General features: G+C 40.6%; 1 protein-coding gene and 2 non-coding genes across 6 annotated transcripts in view; all 3 read right to left on the bottom strand.

Moving 5' to 3' along the window:
- The window catches only part of ptk2aa (protein tyrosine kinase 2aa), a 57542-nt gene extending 42430 nt beyond the window's left edge, over nucleotides 1-15112 (bottom strand). For 2 of the 4 annotated variants that reach the window (XM_069516763.1, XM_069516764.1), the window contains exon 1: nucleotides 14840-15112. Coding sequence is in view for 1 of the 4 variants with exons in the window: in XM_069516757.1 (XP_069372858.1) it covers nucleotides 4494-4512 (19 nt within the window). In the remaining 3 variants the exon portion in view is untranslated. Of the gene's footprint in view, nucleotides 1-4493; nucleotides 4643-14839 lie in introns of those variants that run through there. The other 2 variants (XM_069516762.1, XM_069516757.1) reach the window with 2 other exon arrangements.
- A 1268-nt stretch (nucleotides 15113-16380) lies between these two features.
- On the bottom strand, nucleotides 16381-16452 carry trnah-gug (transfer RNA histidin (anticodon GUG)). Its single transcript has one exon. It is a non-coding gene; the product is annotated as a tRNA-His (tRNA).
- Nucleotides 16453-17459: 1007 nt separating this feature from the next.
- Nucleotides 17460-17531, bottom strand: trnah-gug (transfer RNA histidin (anticodon GUG)). The gene has a single exon. It is a non-coding gene; the product is annotated as a tRNA-His (tRNA).
- Between the last annotated feature and the right edge of the window lie 498 nt (nucleotides 17532-18029).

Below are 18029 nucleotides of genomic sequence, written 5' to 3'. Positions count from 1 at the left end.
CCAGTCTGTTTAACAGCCTCCACTGCACATACAGTATATCAAAGAGGGACTTGGGTCCTTCTCACACATACACATACAGACACACATACATACACATAAACACACACTGGCACACAGCCCAAAACACCTGCTCCTCAAGCTGTTCCCAAGAACAGAAACGAGTCGGGATGGGCAGTGCAGATTCATTTCATATACTTTTTATATAAATGCATTAGCCTGTGATTATCATAAAAGCTGCTGAAGATAAATTCGATGCACGATGCCCTCTCTCTAACTCAAAATGTTTTCCAACAGTGAGTTTGTGACCTACACAATCAATTGTGTATGAGTGCAAGCTAAATAAATATGAGAGGTCAGGAAGCATAAACACTGACTCACGCCAAAAGAGCTGCTCTGAGAATCATGGCTCTCATTGCAGAATAAGAAAGAGAAAAAGAAAGGTAAACAAATGTGGATGAATGTCTGTACCACAGCTCTGAATGTTTTAGATTCAGGAGGCCTTTACAGCCTCCATGAGTATATACTCACATGGTAGAGAGTATAAACAGGAAGGTAGAGCAGAGGCTTCTGTACAAGAGGTAAGCATGCCAAATGAAATTACAAGTTAGACGTTTAGTGGTGGTGAAGCTGAAGGCGTGCGATAGGGGAGTAGTTGGTTAAAGGTTTAACTTAGCTTTTTACTTGTGGCAACTATATTTAGGCTTCAAAAATCATAAGTGTATATATTTTTCTGGCATCAGTAAAAAGTATGAGGTGCAGGGTTGTTGTGACTGTGATTATTGTGAATGACAAAGGTCAGGTGTTATGCCGAGGTCTGCCCACTGTGGGGACACACACAGATAAAGTGGAAACTACCAATGTTATACAGCGTTCTGTCTGCCTGCCAAGGTCAGTTAAAACTTTTTGGATGGTCCACAGAGTCAATGATGCAATGGGATATGTCCCGGTGCTGCTCTTTAAGGAGGTGCTGCATGAGAGGAAGCAAAGGTCCGAGACAGGTGCTCTGGACACTTTCACTTTCCTGCCAGCCCCCTAATAGAATATACAAGTCAGCTCATGTGAGAATGTAGCAAGAAAATTCACAGCGAGCAAGGGAGCATGTTGTTGATGTTTCTAACACACAAAGGACACAAAAAATGTGTTTTAACATTTCAAATAGTGTTTTTAAATCATTTGTAGTGGCAGCTTCCATTGGAACCATATACATGTATTTGTGAAAGTTGGAGTTTTGAATCTACATGTAAAACTGAATGGCTGAAGAAGCTCTCATGTTGGCAAACAGACATAAAAGCTAGAAAACATTAAGCACATGTGATGCTTGCTTCAGCAGTAAGGAACTAAAGTGGTTGAGGAGAAACTGAGGCAGATGTGCTTCACCCATAAAAAAATAAAAAAGCACGTCTCCTCTAAGAATCAACTGATTCAACCTGAGGAGAGCAGCCAGCTGTTCTGCCTCATTGCTCAGTGTTTAATGGCCAACCTTCAAGCTGAGCTGGCACACGCGCATGTGTGTGTGGGCGGATGTGTGTCTGACCCTCTGGACAATGGGTTGTTACTGGAGCGTGCTGCCTTACGATGCAACAACGTAACGCCCGGGGCATCAATCACACCTGCCAGTCACACACACACACACACAGAATCAAACACACGCAATGTTTTGTCCTTGAAATTGTACTTGTGTGGGTTTGAAGCTCAGTTTTGACTTAAATCGAGATAGTACGCTTTTAAATAGTGGTGGCACAAGTCAGTGTTAGTAGTGGCTCGGTGAGCTGTATAGGTGATGTGTTCAAACAGAGGCACATGTGCATGTTCTCATCTCATTAATTCACATACACATCGAGCAATTATTCAAACCCACTAACACATGATAAAATGCTCTGCACACAAACGCACACAGATGATCCATACTCCAGATAAGTCCTACACGCATGCAGCATAATAAGGTCACATAAACGCATGACTGCTCATACACATTAATCTGCAAAAGCACACCCACACTGCAACACACTCACACATTCAGTTGTGTGTGTGTGTGTGTAATTCAGGTGCAGTGATGAAACTAACTGGCTTACTGAAGCATCACGCATGTTAAGGTATCAGACCCAGTCCAGATACACCATGTATAATTCAACAAAACAGATTGAGGATGAGTGAACGGGTGAGATAGCTTAAAATGATCTTCATAAATGATGCCACTCGATGTTTTTAAATAGATCAGAACACGTCTGACATGACTAACAACTAACAGGAAATTTAAGTGAAGACCCAGCTGTGGGTCAAAGCATAAATTTACACTTGAAAATCAAACTTCACATTAAATATTGAACGCTTCTTTGATTTTGTAGGAGAGAAAAACTCAGGGGAACTGGTTTTACAAGGCAAATAATGAATCCTTGATTCTAACCGGCCAATGAATGCAAATCCTGACAAACTGGGCTCTGGAAGAGTTTAGTTCAGTGGTATCAGTATATGCTAATGAGTACTTACATGTATATTTAACTATGCTAAATATGGAAAACAAATAGAAAGCTTTTCAGCGTTAAGGGTATTGCTTTTATTTTATTTATTTTTGTGGAGTTTATCCTCACCTGAATTAACGGCCCTGGGATGAAGCATGTTTTATGCCTCTTATACTCCACATGAGTAGGTATACACAGTTTTCTAAAAGGAGGTAATCCTCCTAATAAAAGGCAACTCCTACCCATTCCCACAAACTCCCTGGAAACCTTGCTGTCTGGCCAGGGTTGCATCTTGCACTACACGGAGGGAAAATATATCACTGCAGCTCGTTGTTCCCAGGTTGTAAAAAGTGAAAGTACACATATGTTCATGGCTATTAATGCACCAACAGCCGTTTGTTCTGTTCTTGTCATTACATTGTCCTACAAAAAGTGTAGCATCATCGTCTGGACTGTCAAAATAAAGATGGGCCACCGGGGTGGCATGTTTTCAACACTGTCGATCGGACTGGGACCTGACCTCTTTATACGGCAGTCATTTGAACCGGGAGTGAATGTCGATTGTATCCATTGCCATTGGAGGAAAAAAGCCAGATGTGAGTGGGTGTAAGTGGGTTTGTTGACCAGTGGAAAAGGGGCTTTATACTATACAGATCATAACACCCCCTGAGCATTTTTTTTTTTTTTTTTTTAATAAAATAGATTTTACTTTAGCTTACTTTTTATAGTTGCTCTTTCATGTGCCTGTGTGTAACCTTCTGACATTCACAAGATCAATATCACATCTAAAGAGTATCAGCGAGACTGCCTGGATGTAAGGCAGGTAAAGATGTAGTGTGTGTGTGTGTGTGTGTGTGTGGGGGTGTGTGTGTGTGTGTGTCTGCTAGCACTGCTTCTTATTTAGCAAATCTCCATCAATTATGAACCAAGATCGAACTATTAAAACACACTGAAATATAGATGATCTAACCCAGAAACAAAACGCCACGGGAGGATTTTTACTTCATGCTTACAAACAACACACTCGTATATGCACACATGAAACAAATGTACACGCAACACACAAAAGACACACCAACACACAGAGCAACAACAGCTACACTGCACATAAGAGATGCACACTTCAAATGCAACTGATTCATTTGACACACACCGCCTCCCACACACACAAATACACATTTACATCTACAAGTGCATACACGTAGCACCCTCATCACGGCACATGCACACTTGAAGTTCAGGCCTCCTACATACAGGCAACCAAATATATGTAGTTTCTCTCATACACACATACACAAGACACATTCAGATTCATGGAACGGTTTAGGGCTGCAGCTCACTCACTTTCATTCATCAATGAATCTGCTGTTCATGATTATTTGGTGAATAAAATGAATACATCTTACAAATCTGAAAACCCCAAAATCTTGTTTTGTAAAACGAAAAGTCCAAAAGACAAATATGTTTGATTTACAACGTGCAAAAAAACAACTCATTTCTCACATTTGAGAGGGTGAAACAAAAACAAAGTAATGTCTTGCTTAATTGACTAACTGATGAAGTGACCAATCATTTCTATCAGCTGGGACTCTGCATGCAGGTGTATTTTACACTTCCACCACCCTCCTCTACTTCCTCTACTTCTTCATCCTCCTCAGCATCAGCATCCTGGGCACCATCACTAGAGGTACAACTGGAAAACTACATTTATCAAGGATATATTAAATAAAGTACTTTTTACACCTCTTTACCATCATTATTTTCATTAATATTACAGCTTTACAGTGTATTATATACATATATTTATATAATTACCATCAATGTATTTTTTCAGTTGAAACTGTTCTTCAGTTGCACCTAACATTACTACAATACAAGTAAACCTTCATAGAGCTGCATTGCATAAACACAAGTTCATGTTTTGAAACGACAGACTGACAACACTCCTTTAAGAACACACGTACTAAATAAACTTGCATAAATATACAAAGTACTTGAACACATAACATGGTTGCTGTATGATATCACCCTTACCATGATATAGTCCTTCCATTTAAAAGTCGAGAAGAGAAGTAAAAGGAAGAGAAAATCTCTTCCTGACAGACAGCTAAATTGGGAAAAGCCAAAATCCCGGGCTTCTGTCGTCTTTGGGGCTAATGCTGTGATGCACTACAGTCAGCTAACTCAGTAATGATGATGAGCTTAAAGCCCAGCCTCCTCCTCCCTCCTCTACTATTACAACTGCTACTACACTGACACACAGATGCACACAGCACGAGTGGGAGTGGAGGAGGGAGAGAGAGAGAGAGAGAGGAGCATTAGGCAGCGGGAGCCTATGACCGTGAATGGGGGAGGGAGGCGAAAGAGAGAAAAGGAGGAAGGAGGAGGGGAGATGGGGAGAGGGGAGGTGTGTCTTTGTCTCCCTGGAGAAGCGATGGAGGTGGAGAGAGAGGGAGTGAGATGTAAAAGAGACGGAGGGGAAGCAAGTGAGATGCAGGGAGAGACATGAGAAGAGACAGAAAGTAGTGATGCAACAACTGCAAGAAAAGAGGAGTGAAAAAAGGAGTGGGGTGATATGAACAGGAAGAGGGTAAAGTGAGGGGCAAATAAAAGATGGAGAGGATAGTGACATAACAGGAGTGGGATGAGCCCCCTCCTGTTATGTCATTATGTCAGTATGGGTAATTTAAACAATGTGTGTGTTGCCTTTGGCTATTCTGCCTCTCCGACACATATGAACCCCTGAGGAGCGACTCTGTTATTCACAATTTAATGTTCTCAACTCATCACTGTCTCCCAGAAGTCATCCATCTTCACAACGAATAACACAAATTATAGAGAAGCAGGGACATGGGGGGAGAACAGTCAGTTGTTCCACTGACTTTGCTTAGGGGTGCACATCATTAATTTCCATGCAGGGGCACAGAGGAGAGTGAACCCACCTCAACTCATTCTGCACTTATCTTCACACAGAATAGTTTATTCACCCTATGGACTTAAATTATGGAAACTGAGACCTTCATGAATGAAAGGTAATGTTCAGCATTTCTTCATAAAAATGACTAAACATTTTGTTGACTTGTGTACTTCCATCATCGAAAATGTTTCCAATAATGTTGAAATCCAGAGAAATCCCCAATTCTATTCATTTTGGTCACTTTTTACTCGTTTATTCTTATCATTATTATTAACCTTTATTTGACCAATCTCTTTTCAAGGGAGTCCTGGCCAAGACGGGCAGCAACACACAGAGAACAAGGTAAACAGGTAAATGTAGAAAAACATGAATTCAGGTGCAAAACAAACCAAACATCCTACAACATCGATCATAATCATCGACATCCGAGTGACTCCATTTCCTGGTCTTTTAAAAGCATTAAATTAGATCAAATTAGGTTGTTTTAAAACATTTTGTAAACTATTCCAGTCTGATGGGGCTGAGTATCTAAACACCCTTTTTAATAATGACTCCTCGATACTGACTGGCAGATAAATGGAACTCCTTCCGGGGGCGAAGTGTCGATTGTGTTACAAAAATTGATTTCAAAGCTCTACCAAGGGGAACCAAGCGACCCAAGAAAATTATAACTTTTGGGGGTAACAGCAAATCCATTCTACAAATTTGAAAGGAAGCATCTGAAGGAACAGTGATTCACTCATGTCGGTGTAAAGCTCACTCATCCGTATCTCACAAACAAGCAGTTGTCTCTGGCCAACTCATTACAGCAGGAGAAAAATTCAATAAAATCAGCAAACGATGGAAAAAGACGACTGAGGCGATCACATTCTCTCTGTCTAAGGACGCTGTGCCGGTCAAACCATGGGGAATTTAAATCAATGATAGACACAACATGTACATCATTATCTACCAGCGTCTTTAATGCAAAATAGATGAGTCCATTTGCGACGTTAAGTCTGGATATTCTCAACTTACAAAATAGGGAAGAACGATTACAAATTACACTGTGGTTTGAGACTGTTTTAACAAGATTGTGTTGAGATTTTTTTAGGTTTTGTTAAGTTATAACAATTTATCTTGAGGGGACAAGACTTCATGACACCAACATTTCACCCAAACCACAAATATTAACCTCATGGTTAGAGGACGGATCACCACATTCACGTTCCATACATTATCTAGTTATGTGTGGAACCTTTTTCTGCCAATCCACCAAGTTGTTGACATACATTACTGGAAAAGTAAATTGTTTTAACCTGCTGGTGGTGCAAGACTAAATGTCAGGGGACTATGAAAATAAATAGGACTCCCACCACAAATGTCAGCCTCATGGTGGCGCTGGAGGAAAAGTCAGGCAATGTGTGGTTGTCGGAGCTTTAACTATCCCAGTGACCTTTTCAACTGTTGGTGCCATCATGTGTTAACAGCAAAACGTTCTCAAAGTGCTGTAAAAATCAGTGAGCTGTCATGATGTCACTGACTCTGCCTGTCAGTCCACGACACAGTATTGTTCACACTGGATACAGAGAATAAATGAACCATCTCGCTCTACATCTCATTCTCTGGGTCTCTTTTATACCCACACATATATACAGTCTACGGCACACGAACACACACACACACAGACAGACAGACAGACAGACAGACAGACAGACAGACAGACACACAGACAGACACACAGACAGACAAGCAAACAGACAGCCGAGATAGACGAGAGTTGCTCAGGAGTAAAGCAGATTAATGGGCCACTGGATTAGTAGGCCAAGATGTCACACACAGTACACACACACACACAGTCTCTTATATAGAAGGTAGACATCAGCTCTGCCCACCCCCCTCCCTCTCCATGTCCCTGCAGGATGAGCTGATGTGTAAATATCGCCCTCTGGTGGAAATGCATTTTGAGGTGAAGCGTCATGTAGTGAGGGGGAAAACCCTGCTGTTGAGAGTCTGCGTACATTTGTCACTGGGTCTGCCTGTGTTAAGATGATTGTTTACTTTACCTGCATGGCCAAAACCTTAATAAAAGTATATTTTATACTTAAAACCCCGTCACATTCGTATATCACACTTTCCAAGAGTAAACTGATGTGCGATTGTCTGCAAATCCACAAAATGCCTTTTTAGTTTTAATAAAACCCTTTTTGACTTGGTTTCCTGCTATTTGATGCTCCAACTTAAAACGCAACAGTTTTTGAAGCAGGAAAAACGTAAATGTTTTTCGTTATGTTGTTTTCTGTCTGAGTTTAAGAGACAGACAGACAGATGAGCCTCCAAACTATTCTTCAATGAACCATTGTTAAAGGAGAGCGCCTGCTAGTGACTAATCACACAGACAGACACATATACATTGACACACACACAGAGACACACACAGACACACACTGTGGCATTATACTCTGACCTCAGCAACACCAGTCTGTGAGTACATGTGTGTGATGTCATACCTATGGCTCGTGTCCAGGTGTTTCACTGCATGAGTGTGTGTGAGTGAGTGAATGTGTGTGATCCCTGTGATCTATTATGACTGTGTATTTATGTGGGTGTGTGGGTGCAATGTTTGTGTGTCTGTGGCTGCTGTGCCTGAATCGAGAGAAGAGATGAGGTCATATGATTGGCCAAGCAGACACTGATGCGCCCGCTCTCTCCCTCGCTCTCATTCTCTCAGTGTTCTACTGCCTTCATACTCGCGCTTGCTATTGTTGTATTAAGAGAATTGGAGATTTATAGGTGTACAAGTGAAGGTGCACATTCTAACCGAATATCTTCCCCCTTCCAAACATGTAGGAAAATCTATGGTGGCCTTCCTGTGATACAAACGTGAAGGTCTCTCTTAAGAGGCAGTGTTTGGTTTGTCTAATCTGAGCTACTTTGGAAACATGGCTGATTCCCTGGAAAAGGGCCTGCGCCTATAAATTTGAATTACTCATTCAAAGTTAATGAAAACGCAACAATTCTTAGTTTCAGGAGATTTTACACTCATCATGAATGTTATATTTGATTTCTATCATAGATCACCCTAAAGCCTACACACTGGACCTTTAATGACCATCAACAAATGTCCTAAATGTCCTGAATAGAGTGGCCTAAGAGATAAATACCACTTTTATGTCTTTCCTAAAGTTAAACAATTAAAGTTAAAGAGTTCTACATCAGCAAAACCTCCAGGAAGTTACAGCACCCAGGAAATAAACAGCAGCATACAACCCCAATGTTTAACGTGCAGTTAAAGTCTAGTTCTTACACTTGGGTTGTGCTAAGCTAACAGCTTCATTATAACCATACAGTGCGGATTTAACTCTCCACAAGAAAGTATTGAAGCCTATTACTTAAAATGTTGAACTCCTATGTAAGTCCAGTTACACTGATCAATTAATTCTTATTGCTTGGTGCATATATGTGGTGTCTGAGACACATCCTCAGACTTCATAACTGGTGGACAGCTGAACAAATACACACACAGCAGGGTGTAAAAGACACACTAACAAGCATTTTTACTGTACAACAGCTGCTGTGAAAATTAAACATCCTGCCTCTGAAGCTAAAATAAGCTTTTTACTCATGTCTAGTTGGTAATGACACATTTTCAATATGCAATTGTAAAAAGATAATGTCTCCATGAGTTTAAAAATGTATGGATGATCATGTAGGGAATCTCAGGACCCAATCTCCTTCCCTCATTTATCTATTTCTGTTTTTCGCTCTCTTGTTCTGTCCACATAGCTCCCTCCTCCTACCACCTCTTTTCTCTTTTGTCTATATGACAGAACTGAACAAGTGCTTCTTTCTCTGTCTCCTTCTCTGACTCATTGCAATGTAATTATGGCGAATGTCCGCTCAAACGCCAGACACACATGCAAACACACAAACACACACACACACACAGAGGAGAGCGGGATAACTTATTAACAACAATGGTGGTTGTAATTGTTCTTTCCTAAGCTGCAGTTCTATCGCTGCTTTGCTCAGAGAAAAATTAATGGGCAAGAGAACAGAACAGTCATTAGTATGTAGGCTTGTTTTAGTTGACACACACACACACACCCACACACACACCAGAAGGAATCTCTGTGTTCCAATTCCATTCATCACTAGCTGACATGCTGCACCAGTGACCTGCATGACCGAAGGTAGCTTGTACTAAATCTAAACGTGTGTGTGTGTGTGTGTGTGTGTGTGTGTGTGTGTGTGTGCGCACAGAGGAGAGGCAAGTCATTAACTATGATGTCATTTCCTTCCATTGTAGCACATTTCTGCACACAGAACACTACGCTGCTGCGGTCAAACTACACACACACACTAAAACAACTGCATTGAGCCAAGCCCAGAGAACCTACTAAGGTCTACCAATAAACGTTATGTAACTTTTGTGACCACAGAAGAAAAGCAATACTGTAAAGTACATGGCCACCTGTTTGGTATATATTTTGCAATAAATCCAACTACACATACTGAGTGGACTGTGTTCAGTATATTATCAGGTTATTGAAAAAGAAATAGGGATGCACCAATGATATGTTAGGACCAACAAAAAAATCCAATAGCGTGCAATATTCTGCAGAAATGTTTTATCTTAAATGGTTGGTGCTTGTATGTAGAAGTTATTCCTTTCTAAACACTTTGGTTTGATTATAGACTTAAACGCCCCGGTAGATAAACCTAACTTGATTTGAACTTTGATAAATGCATTAAAAGGCCTTGTTTCACTTACTTCAAACAAACTAACTGCAGTGACTACTTTAGGCTTCTCTGTGTGCAGCTGCCTAACTAGCGTCTATCAAATCATGCATATGAGCCGTTTAGAAGACATCTTTAAATTGTATCTACAGAAAAATGACATGTTACACTCCCCACATCTAAACTGCATGAGTTCTCAACCTGCGGGAAACACTTATCCTGTATAACCAATGTCGGGCCATATACTGACAAATTATCCCTCCAAGTAAGTGGCAATGGGCTGCACAAATCCAATCATGGTATCTGCCATATCAATTACGACCCTATTTTTTAACATCTGTTTACTTTAATGCATGGTACTCTTTTATGTAAATTAAAGGCCACTGTGAAAAAATTAATATTAATGCAATAAGGTGTATTTATAAAGAAAACTACAAGGACGCACACACATTGCTAATCCAGCTTTTAAGGAGTACAAAGATATTTCCAAACGGCAAAAGCCATGAAAATGTTTACACATGTTATCTTGGGTAAACAGTTATTATCACAGTACAGTACACAAAAGCAAGCATGCAAAAACTTGCATGGTGGGACTTTCTGCAGTTGTGAGGACAACAGATGATGTAATACATTTTGTAACCCCTTACCCTAACCTTAACAATAACAACTAAATGTCTTACCCTACCTCTACTCCTAAACCTAACCCGCACACAGTAATGCTAACCTGAACGCTAAAACCAAGTCCAAACCATTTAACAGCTTTTTTAACTTATGAGGCTGAAAATTTGTCCGCACAACCGCAGAAAGACATGCACACAACACACACACATAAACACTTAGTGCAGCCTGGGTAGCACTGCTGCTTCTGAGAGGAAGAAGGCGTTTTCCTTTCAGCTCCTGAGGGACACAGCATGTTTTAGGATGTACAGTAAGTGCTCTCTGTGTGTGTGTGTGTGTGTCCATCCATGGTGTGGGTGTGGGGGCTACTTCCTGAATGCAACCAAACCAATCCAGAAGAAAAAGGAATGGACCTTCACTCAGCCTCTCATTGGTAAATGCTCAGACACACACACACATTTACACACATTTACACACACACACACACACACACACACACACACACACACACACACACACACACACACACACACACACACACACACACACACACACACAAACCTCAGCTGAAACCACATGCAGGAGGATACAAGGAAAAAAGTTCTATAGAAGAAAGAAGCTAAATTTATGGGCTAAGGACATAAACGATCAAACACTCTACATGCCAGCACTTGCACATGCCAGCACTTGCACACACACGCACGAACACACACAAACACACACACACACACGCCATACTTCCAAATGGAATTGCCGGTGCGAAACATAGAACCTCAGTTTTCCTGGTCAACTGTTCATTCATGCCATTTTCCTTCCTGAGGTGAGTTTGCAAATAGCATTCATACATTGGTGCAGGATGTGAGAAAACAGCTTGGACGTCCTCACAGCTGCAAATATTTACACAGTAGGTAAGAAGAGGCCAATCACTGGACAGAAAAAGAGCCACTGTGTTTCATTCGATGCTTGGAAAGGAGCAGGCAGCTTATTTAAAAAATGCTCAGAATGCAAAGAAACAAGTACAGAGTAATTCTTTCCCCCCCGGACAAATTACTTGATTTGGTATCATGAATTCCTCATGACACACACACAGATAAAGTAAGATCACACACACACACACATACACTTATTCAGGACCTCTACATACCTCCACACACACCACACAGTCTGTGTCTGCATCGATTTTTACCACTAGTTAGAGTCATTAGACTCCCACTACATACTGGAATCTACTGACACTAGACTGCTTGCTTTGTTACCCTTGTGTCTTTCGCTACAGTTTCTCTGTCTCTGTGTGCTTGTCTATCCAGAGTGACTAGAAAACCTTAGAGCAATACATAGCAGCATTTTTGCATGTAAGAAAAATAAAGAAAAATGAACCAAAACAGAGAGGAAATGTGGAGGAATGAAAGAGACACAACAGTGGAGGTGTCTGCAAAGTAATGGACGGCTCCTGCAAGGTCTCTGAGTGTAGTCAAGTGTTTCTATAAATACAGGCCTCCTGCACTGCTCTGCAATTTACACACACACACACACACACACACACCTTTGTGAGGACACTCATTGACATAATGCATGTCCTTGCCCTAACTGTAATCATCACAGCCAGACCTCAACCTTTAACCTAACTCTAACCTGAATGCTTTTAACTGTCAAACAGACATTTGAGGTCGTAGTGACCGGCCAAAATGTCCACACCTTCCCAAAAAAACATCACTCAGCAAAGTCAAACTCACACACACTACTGCTACGCCTGTACTAGCCTGCAGACTAGACTAGCCACAGGAGGTGTTGAGTCAGAAAGGTGTACACATTTATTCTCTTTGACTTCTGTTTATTTCGTCCAACTGACATTCATGTAAAAAGCCTCCTAAAATGACATTCTTACAATAATGCAACGTAAATAAAAACCTACAAACTAAAGCAGAGGGTCTTTGTAAAGGAATTTCCCTGATACATGTGATGCGTGTCTGAAAATGAAGCAAAACAACTTCTTTCACTCGGTAATGATACGTTTCTGCTTGAGATAATGGATTACACAGCATTCATTTTGGTCCTATGATGCCAAATGAGTAGACTGAGGCTGCACAATGTGGCTCAAAAGCACATGAATTGGATGAACTTCAGTGTATTCAAAATCAGACTATCTCTATCTCAAGAAACATAACGATCGTCTGCATAAGAACATCCACAGGAAGTGATCACTGCCCTTACAAAGACTGTTTCTCATGTGGCGTCACACTCTGTAACGGTAAGTGACCTAATGAACGCAGCTGGAGTGGAACTAAATACGAGCTCATCAAGTGGATGAGCAGGGGGAAGGCTTGCTTGCAGGTTTGCTCTGTGAATGTCTCTTCCAGCCAATTACATTTAAATTAATAGGCGAGAAGATTCGGTTTTACAGTTGACAGCGTTTGATGCTATGTGTCTTAAAAGAGCTACATGAGACATTAACACTCTGGCTTGTTGTACTGGAAGACCATGTGTCTCGCAAAGACTTTCTTCTCACCAGAAAAGCTGTTTTGTCATTTTCAAGAGTTAATTGTTACATAACCACTATCACCATACTCGGCTTGCTTGAGTAAAGAGGGCCTGGATTATTTTAGGACAACTAACTGCCAGTAAACACTGTTTCTGCATTTTAAGTCCAACCAATAAGTAATTGGCCAATAAGTAATATCACAGAAATATTGTGTGCATTGACAGATATGTCTGTGTGGGACAAAAATATTGTAATTGTTCAGAATAAAGAATGCATAAAAGATTTGTTTACATTTTACGTAAAAAATATACTTTCATCTTTTTATCATTATTTATTACAAGTGTCTGTAAGTTTCACACCACATCCTAAAAGAAAGTTTAGTCTAAAAGAAAGTCTAAAAATCAGATCTCCTCAGTATACAGACTACAGGTTTAGGTGCAGTACGTCTACAGAATTGCAAATATAAGTGTGCAGAACGGCACGCTTATTAGTATACTGCAAGTCTGAAGCTTCAGTGGCCTCAGGATACTGCAATTCATTAGCATTTTCTTGCATCTGGAATATGAAGTAGAGGCAAAAAAGGGCTCCGCACCTCAGCCCTTTAACACAAAATGCAGAAGATAGAGAACCATGTTTTTCTGAGTACTGACTTCAGTATTTGAAAAGCACACTGAATCTTTGAGTATGTGTTTACAATAGGCAATCAATAAAACAGGAAATGTATTTAACAAACCTCTTGAGGAGGCTCCAACATGAAATAGAAAATGAATGAACTTCACTATTCCAGCTTATTACAGATATCACAGACCTGATGTGTTTTCCATGGATTCATAAAATCAAATAATCACTTATTCAAGGGTTCAAACTGTACAACCACCACAAAATATTAAACATAATTAACCTTTGCTTGATTTGATTCCTAGAAAAAGCTCAAATTGGGCATAAATCCTCATTTTTATTATCATAGAAATCATAATGTGACATTCATCAAGATCATTATCGATATTATCGAGTTGCTGATCAACTTCCTACAGATTGGGTCATTGATTATTTGATTAAATGTGCAGATAAATCCAATTCTGTTGAGAATAAATACACCTGATCAATTATTAAAGGGGGGGGGGGGGGGGGCATCACTAACATAAACCAAACTACTTAACACTCACGTGGTAAATAATTCAACATAACTGGGTCAATTAAACCTCCACATCTGAATCAAAAGGAGGAACATTCAACACAACTGGGTGGTTCGGGTAGAGAGCCGAGAGCTCAGACACATGCAGGTAGACTCCGGTTATGATACAGAGTGAAACGAACGCATGAGGAGGGAGATTCGGGCTGAAAATGTGGGTTAATCCGGTTCACTTCGTTCAACTCCACACTGACTCCATGTGACTGTGGCCGTGAAGGTGCCTCACTCTTTTCTCCTCAACTTACTAAAAAGGAAAAGTGCGACGCCGCCGCCGAAGCTAACTTCTCCGGATGTTGTCCCGGTTAGCGTGAAGCGAGCCAACGGTCAAATTAGCTTCTTTTGATGGTTCTTTTTTAAAAAGCAAAGGTAACGGAGGCTGCGACGCGTTCATCACACACACTTTTCTTCCCTGTTCAGCTCGTGGAATAATCCCGCAAAACTCACGCAACACTCACCGCTGACTTGTCCCAGTGGAGGTGGGGGGGGGGGGGGGGGGGGACGTCCGGGCAGCTTCGTGCCGACTTCGGCAGCAGTAGAAGCGGCGAACTGTCGGTGGATAGTCCGTTAGAAAAGTCGCGGGGGCTGGGTGTAGTTTACGGTCCAAGTTTTTTCGCTTCGCCCCGTCTGGCTCACCCTCTCCCCGCCTCTCCTCTCACCCTCACTCCCGACGACTGTTCCTGCTTCTCCCTCCCTCTCTCTTCCCCTCTCTCTCTCTCTCTCTCTCTCTCTCTCTCTCTCCACATCCAGCATTCCAATATGGCTGCTGCAGACACACACACTCCCTCCCTGTGTGGAAGCTCCTGCAGCAGGAAACCCATGAATGAATGGACGTGTTTACACTTTGCATGCGATTACAACTTAATTATACAACATTAAGACACATTCTACTTTTGTCCTGATGAGATGAACAAACGTGATGGAGGAAATATATTCAGAACTTTTATGTAATACAAGTAAAACTCATGCAATTCAAAGTTTCAATAGCAGTATCATCAAACAAACATACAGTAAAAAAAAAAAAAGTGCACTGAAGTGTTTTATATCATTGGATTATAACTCTCTTAAAGGTCCAGTGTATAAGACTTAGGTGAAAGGAACTATTGGCAGAAATTTCATGTAGAATAATCCTCATGATGTTTTCACTAGTTCATTTCATCTAAATTGTATGAATTGTAGTTTACTTTATCCCAGAAAAGGCCCTTTATATTTAAATACTTTATATTTACATGGAGTGGACCCTCTCTATGGAGGCCGCCATGTTTTAAACATTAGTCCAGACTGGACAAACTAAATACCTTTTGAGTTTTTATGAAAACTGAAGCTACCACAGGTTCTTTTTCATCTTTAGAAGGAGAGGGGGAGGTGAGGGGTGTTCAGCTGCAACATAATTTCAACACTAGATATCACAAAATTCTACACACTGAACCTTTAACTGTGCAATATTCATCGGTCTGTGCAATACAATGGTTCATGGGCAATTCATTCACCGTACATATTCTCTCAATGCACATATTTTCCTTGTTTTACACTGAATATATCAGTTTTTATTCTATTCATATGTTTCTATATTTTGTTTGTCTTCTATCACTTAAGTACTGCATGTTACTTATTATAACTGATGCTTATTTCTGACACTTGCTGCTGTAATATTACAAATTCCCCCATCATGGGACTAATAAAGGATTTTCTTATCTTATCTTGATTATTGGTGCATTAATGTGTTTTCGTCATAGCTAGAAATGTATAATTGTATATGTTGCTGGATGGATTTTGAGTTTTTTAATGGCTGAATTTTTCTATTGATAATCTTAATCCACATAGTAAATAGAGATGTGAAATAGCTGCAGAGAACAAACTCTTACTTGATTTATAGGCATTTGCTACAACAAATATCAACACATCTGTGACCACAGTGTATAAACCCTCAGGTGTGTGAGTGGTGAGGTGCTTGATGTGTGTTGAAGGCAGGTCAGTGAACCATCCTGCTAAAAGGAGCTGCCGTGACCCGGATTCGAACCGGGGTTGCTGCGGCCACAACGCAGAGTACTAACCACTATACGATCACGGCTGGCCACACGGGATGAAGACTTTCGTGCCCACAAATGAGATCTAGCCTTCCCCTCCCCCTCATCAGCAGTCGTTTCTTCAGACTTCTGTCCTCGTGCTTTCTGAAGTTGTTATGTGGTCGAACACTCATCAACTCACATCAATGTGTTCCACAATGTTTGCAAACTTTACGACTTGGTTCGACTTGTTCATGACTTCATGTGACTTTTTCCCATCAGAGGAACTCAATTTTCAGATTATTCGGACAACATGATTAGTGTGAGCAAAAACAACGTTCACAGGTGGAACTGTGTAGTATATAAGAAAGAAAATATCCTCGGTCATGATTTCGTTTTGGAAAGTATTAAGATAAGATAAAATAAGATGAGCCTTAATTAATCGCACCCTGGGGAAATCTACCCTGTTCGAGCAGAATATAGTGAAAAGTGATAAATACTTAAAGACAATATAAACACAATAAACAAGTTTCGCACTGTTGCATTTATACAATCAATATATAAAATAATGCCACAATATGTGATTTCACTGTGTACACAGGCTCAACGCTGACACCTGGTGGTCACAAGTCGCAATAGCAGTATATTTGCATTTCCTGAGGGTATGGATTTTCATATAGGTCCATTAATCTAACCTGCAGGCTTGTATTGTTTTTTTCTTTGTCTTGGATGAATTATTACAATGTATGTCATCCCTCTCCATGATATCCAAAAGGCTAACACCTTGTGAGCTCGGCCCTGAGGCCTCTCTGGGGTGGACACACGTCTGCAGCCACATCCATGCAACAACGTCCAGTTGCTGAAAATAAAAACTGAAAACGCTTTGAACCGATGATCTAATATCTTCTCTATTAATTAAGGATGAAATAAATCAGTTATATAAGGAACAGCAAGTTGAACATATTAAATGTGTGGTTTTAATTTAGGTGTTGTTAGAATCTATGCTGAATTTGTCTGTTGGATTTCTGCTCTGACATCCACCTGAGTCTAATATGTTCCTTTCAAAACAAGCTGCCGTGACCCGGATTCGAACCGGGGTTGCTGCGGCCACAACGCAGAGTACTAACCACTATACGATCACGGCTGGCTATTGAGGTCCGATTATAGCCCCAGCACTTCGGGGTATAGATCCATGGAGAAGAGGCGGTTCTCAATTCAATCTTCAGTAAAGCTGCAAGATTAGAGAATAGATGTTATTTCCTCTGTGAAAATCACAGTTGAACTCTCAGTAGAATCAGTCACACTCATTTTTTTTAAATTTTATTCAACACGTTGGAAAAAAATAAACTACTGATATAAACACAGCAAAAGAAAGTATATCAGTATAAGTGAATTTAAAAAAAAGTCCAAACCAAACATAACCATTATTAAGAAGAATCTTCCATCACCAAGAGATGAACTGTGGTTGTTGCAGCCACGACACAGAAACAACTAAACGATCAGGGTCAGTCATCTATCATGTTGGAAAGATTTAAAATCATGCAATAGTATAAAATTATGTTTTTAAAACTAAGGGGGTGTTCCTGTTGCAACTTCCGACTCCAAGCTCAAATCCAAGCTCACCCCTTCACCCTGTTTCGAT

This window comes from Paralichthys olivaceus, chromosome 20 (genome assembly GCF_024713975.1).
Source record: "Paralichthys olivaceus isolate ysfri-2021 chromosome 20, ASM2471397v2, whole genome shotgun sequence".
NCBI lineage: Eukaryota > Metazoa > Chordata > Actinopteri > Pleuronectiformes > Paralichthyidae > Paralichthys > Paralichthys olivaceus.
Note: the sequence above shows the minus strand (reverse complement) of the source record. Positions and strands in the feature narration are given on the sequence as shown.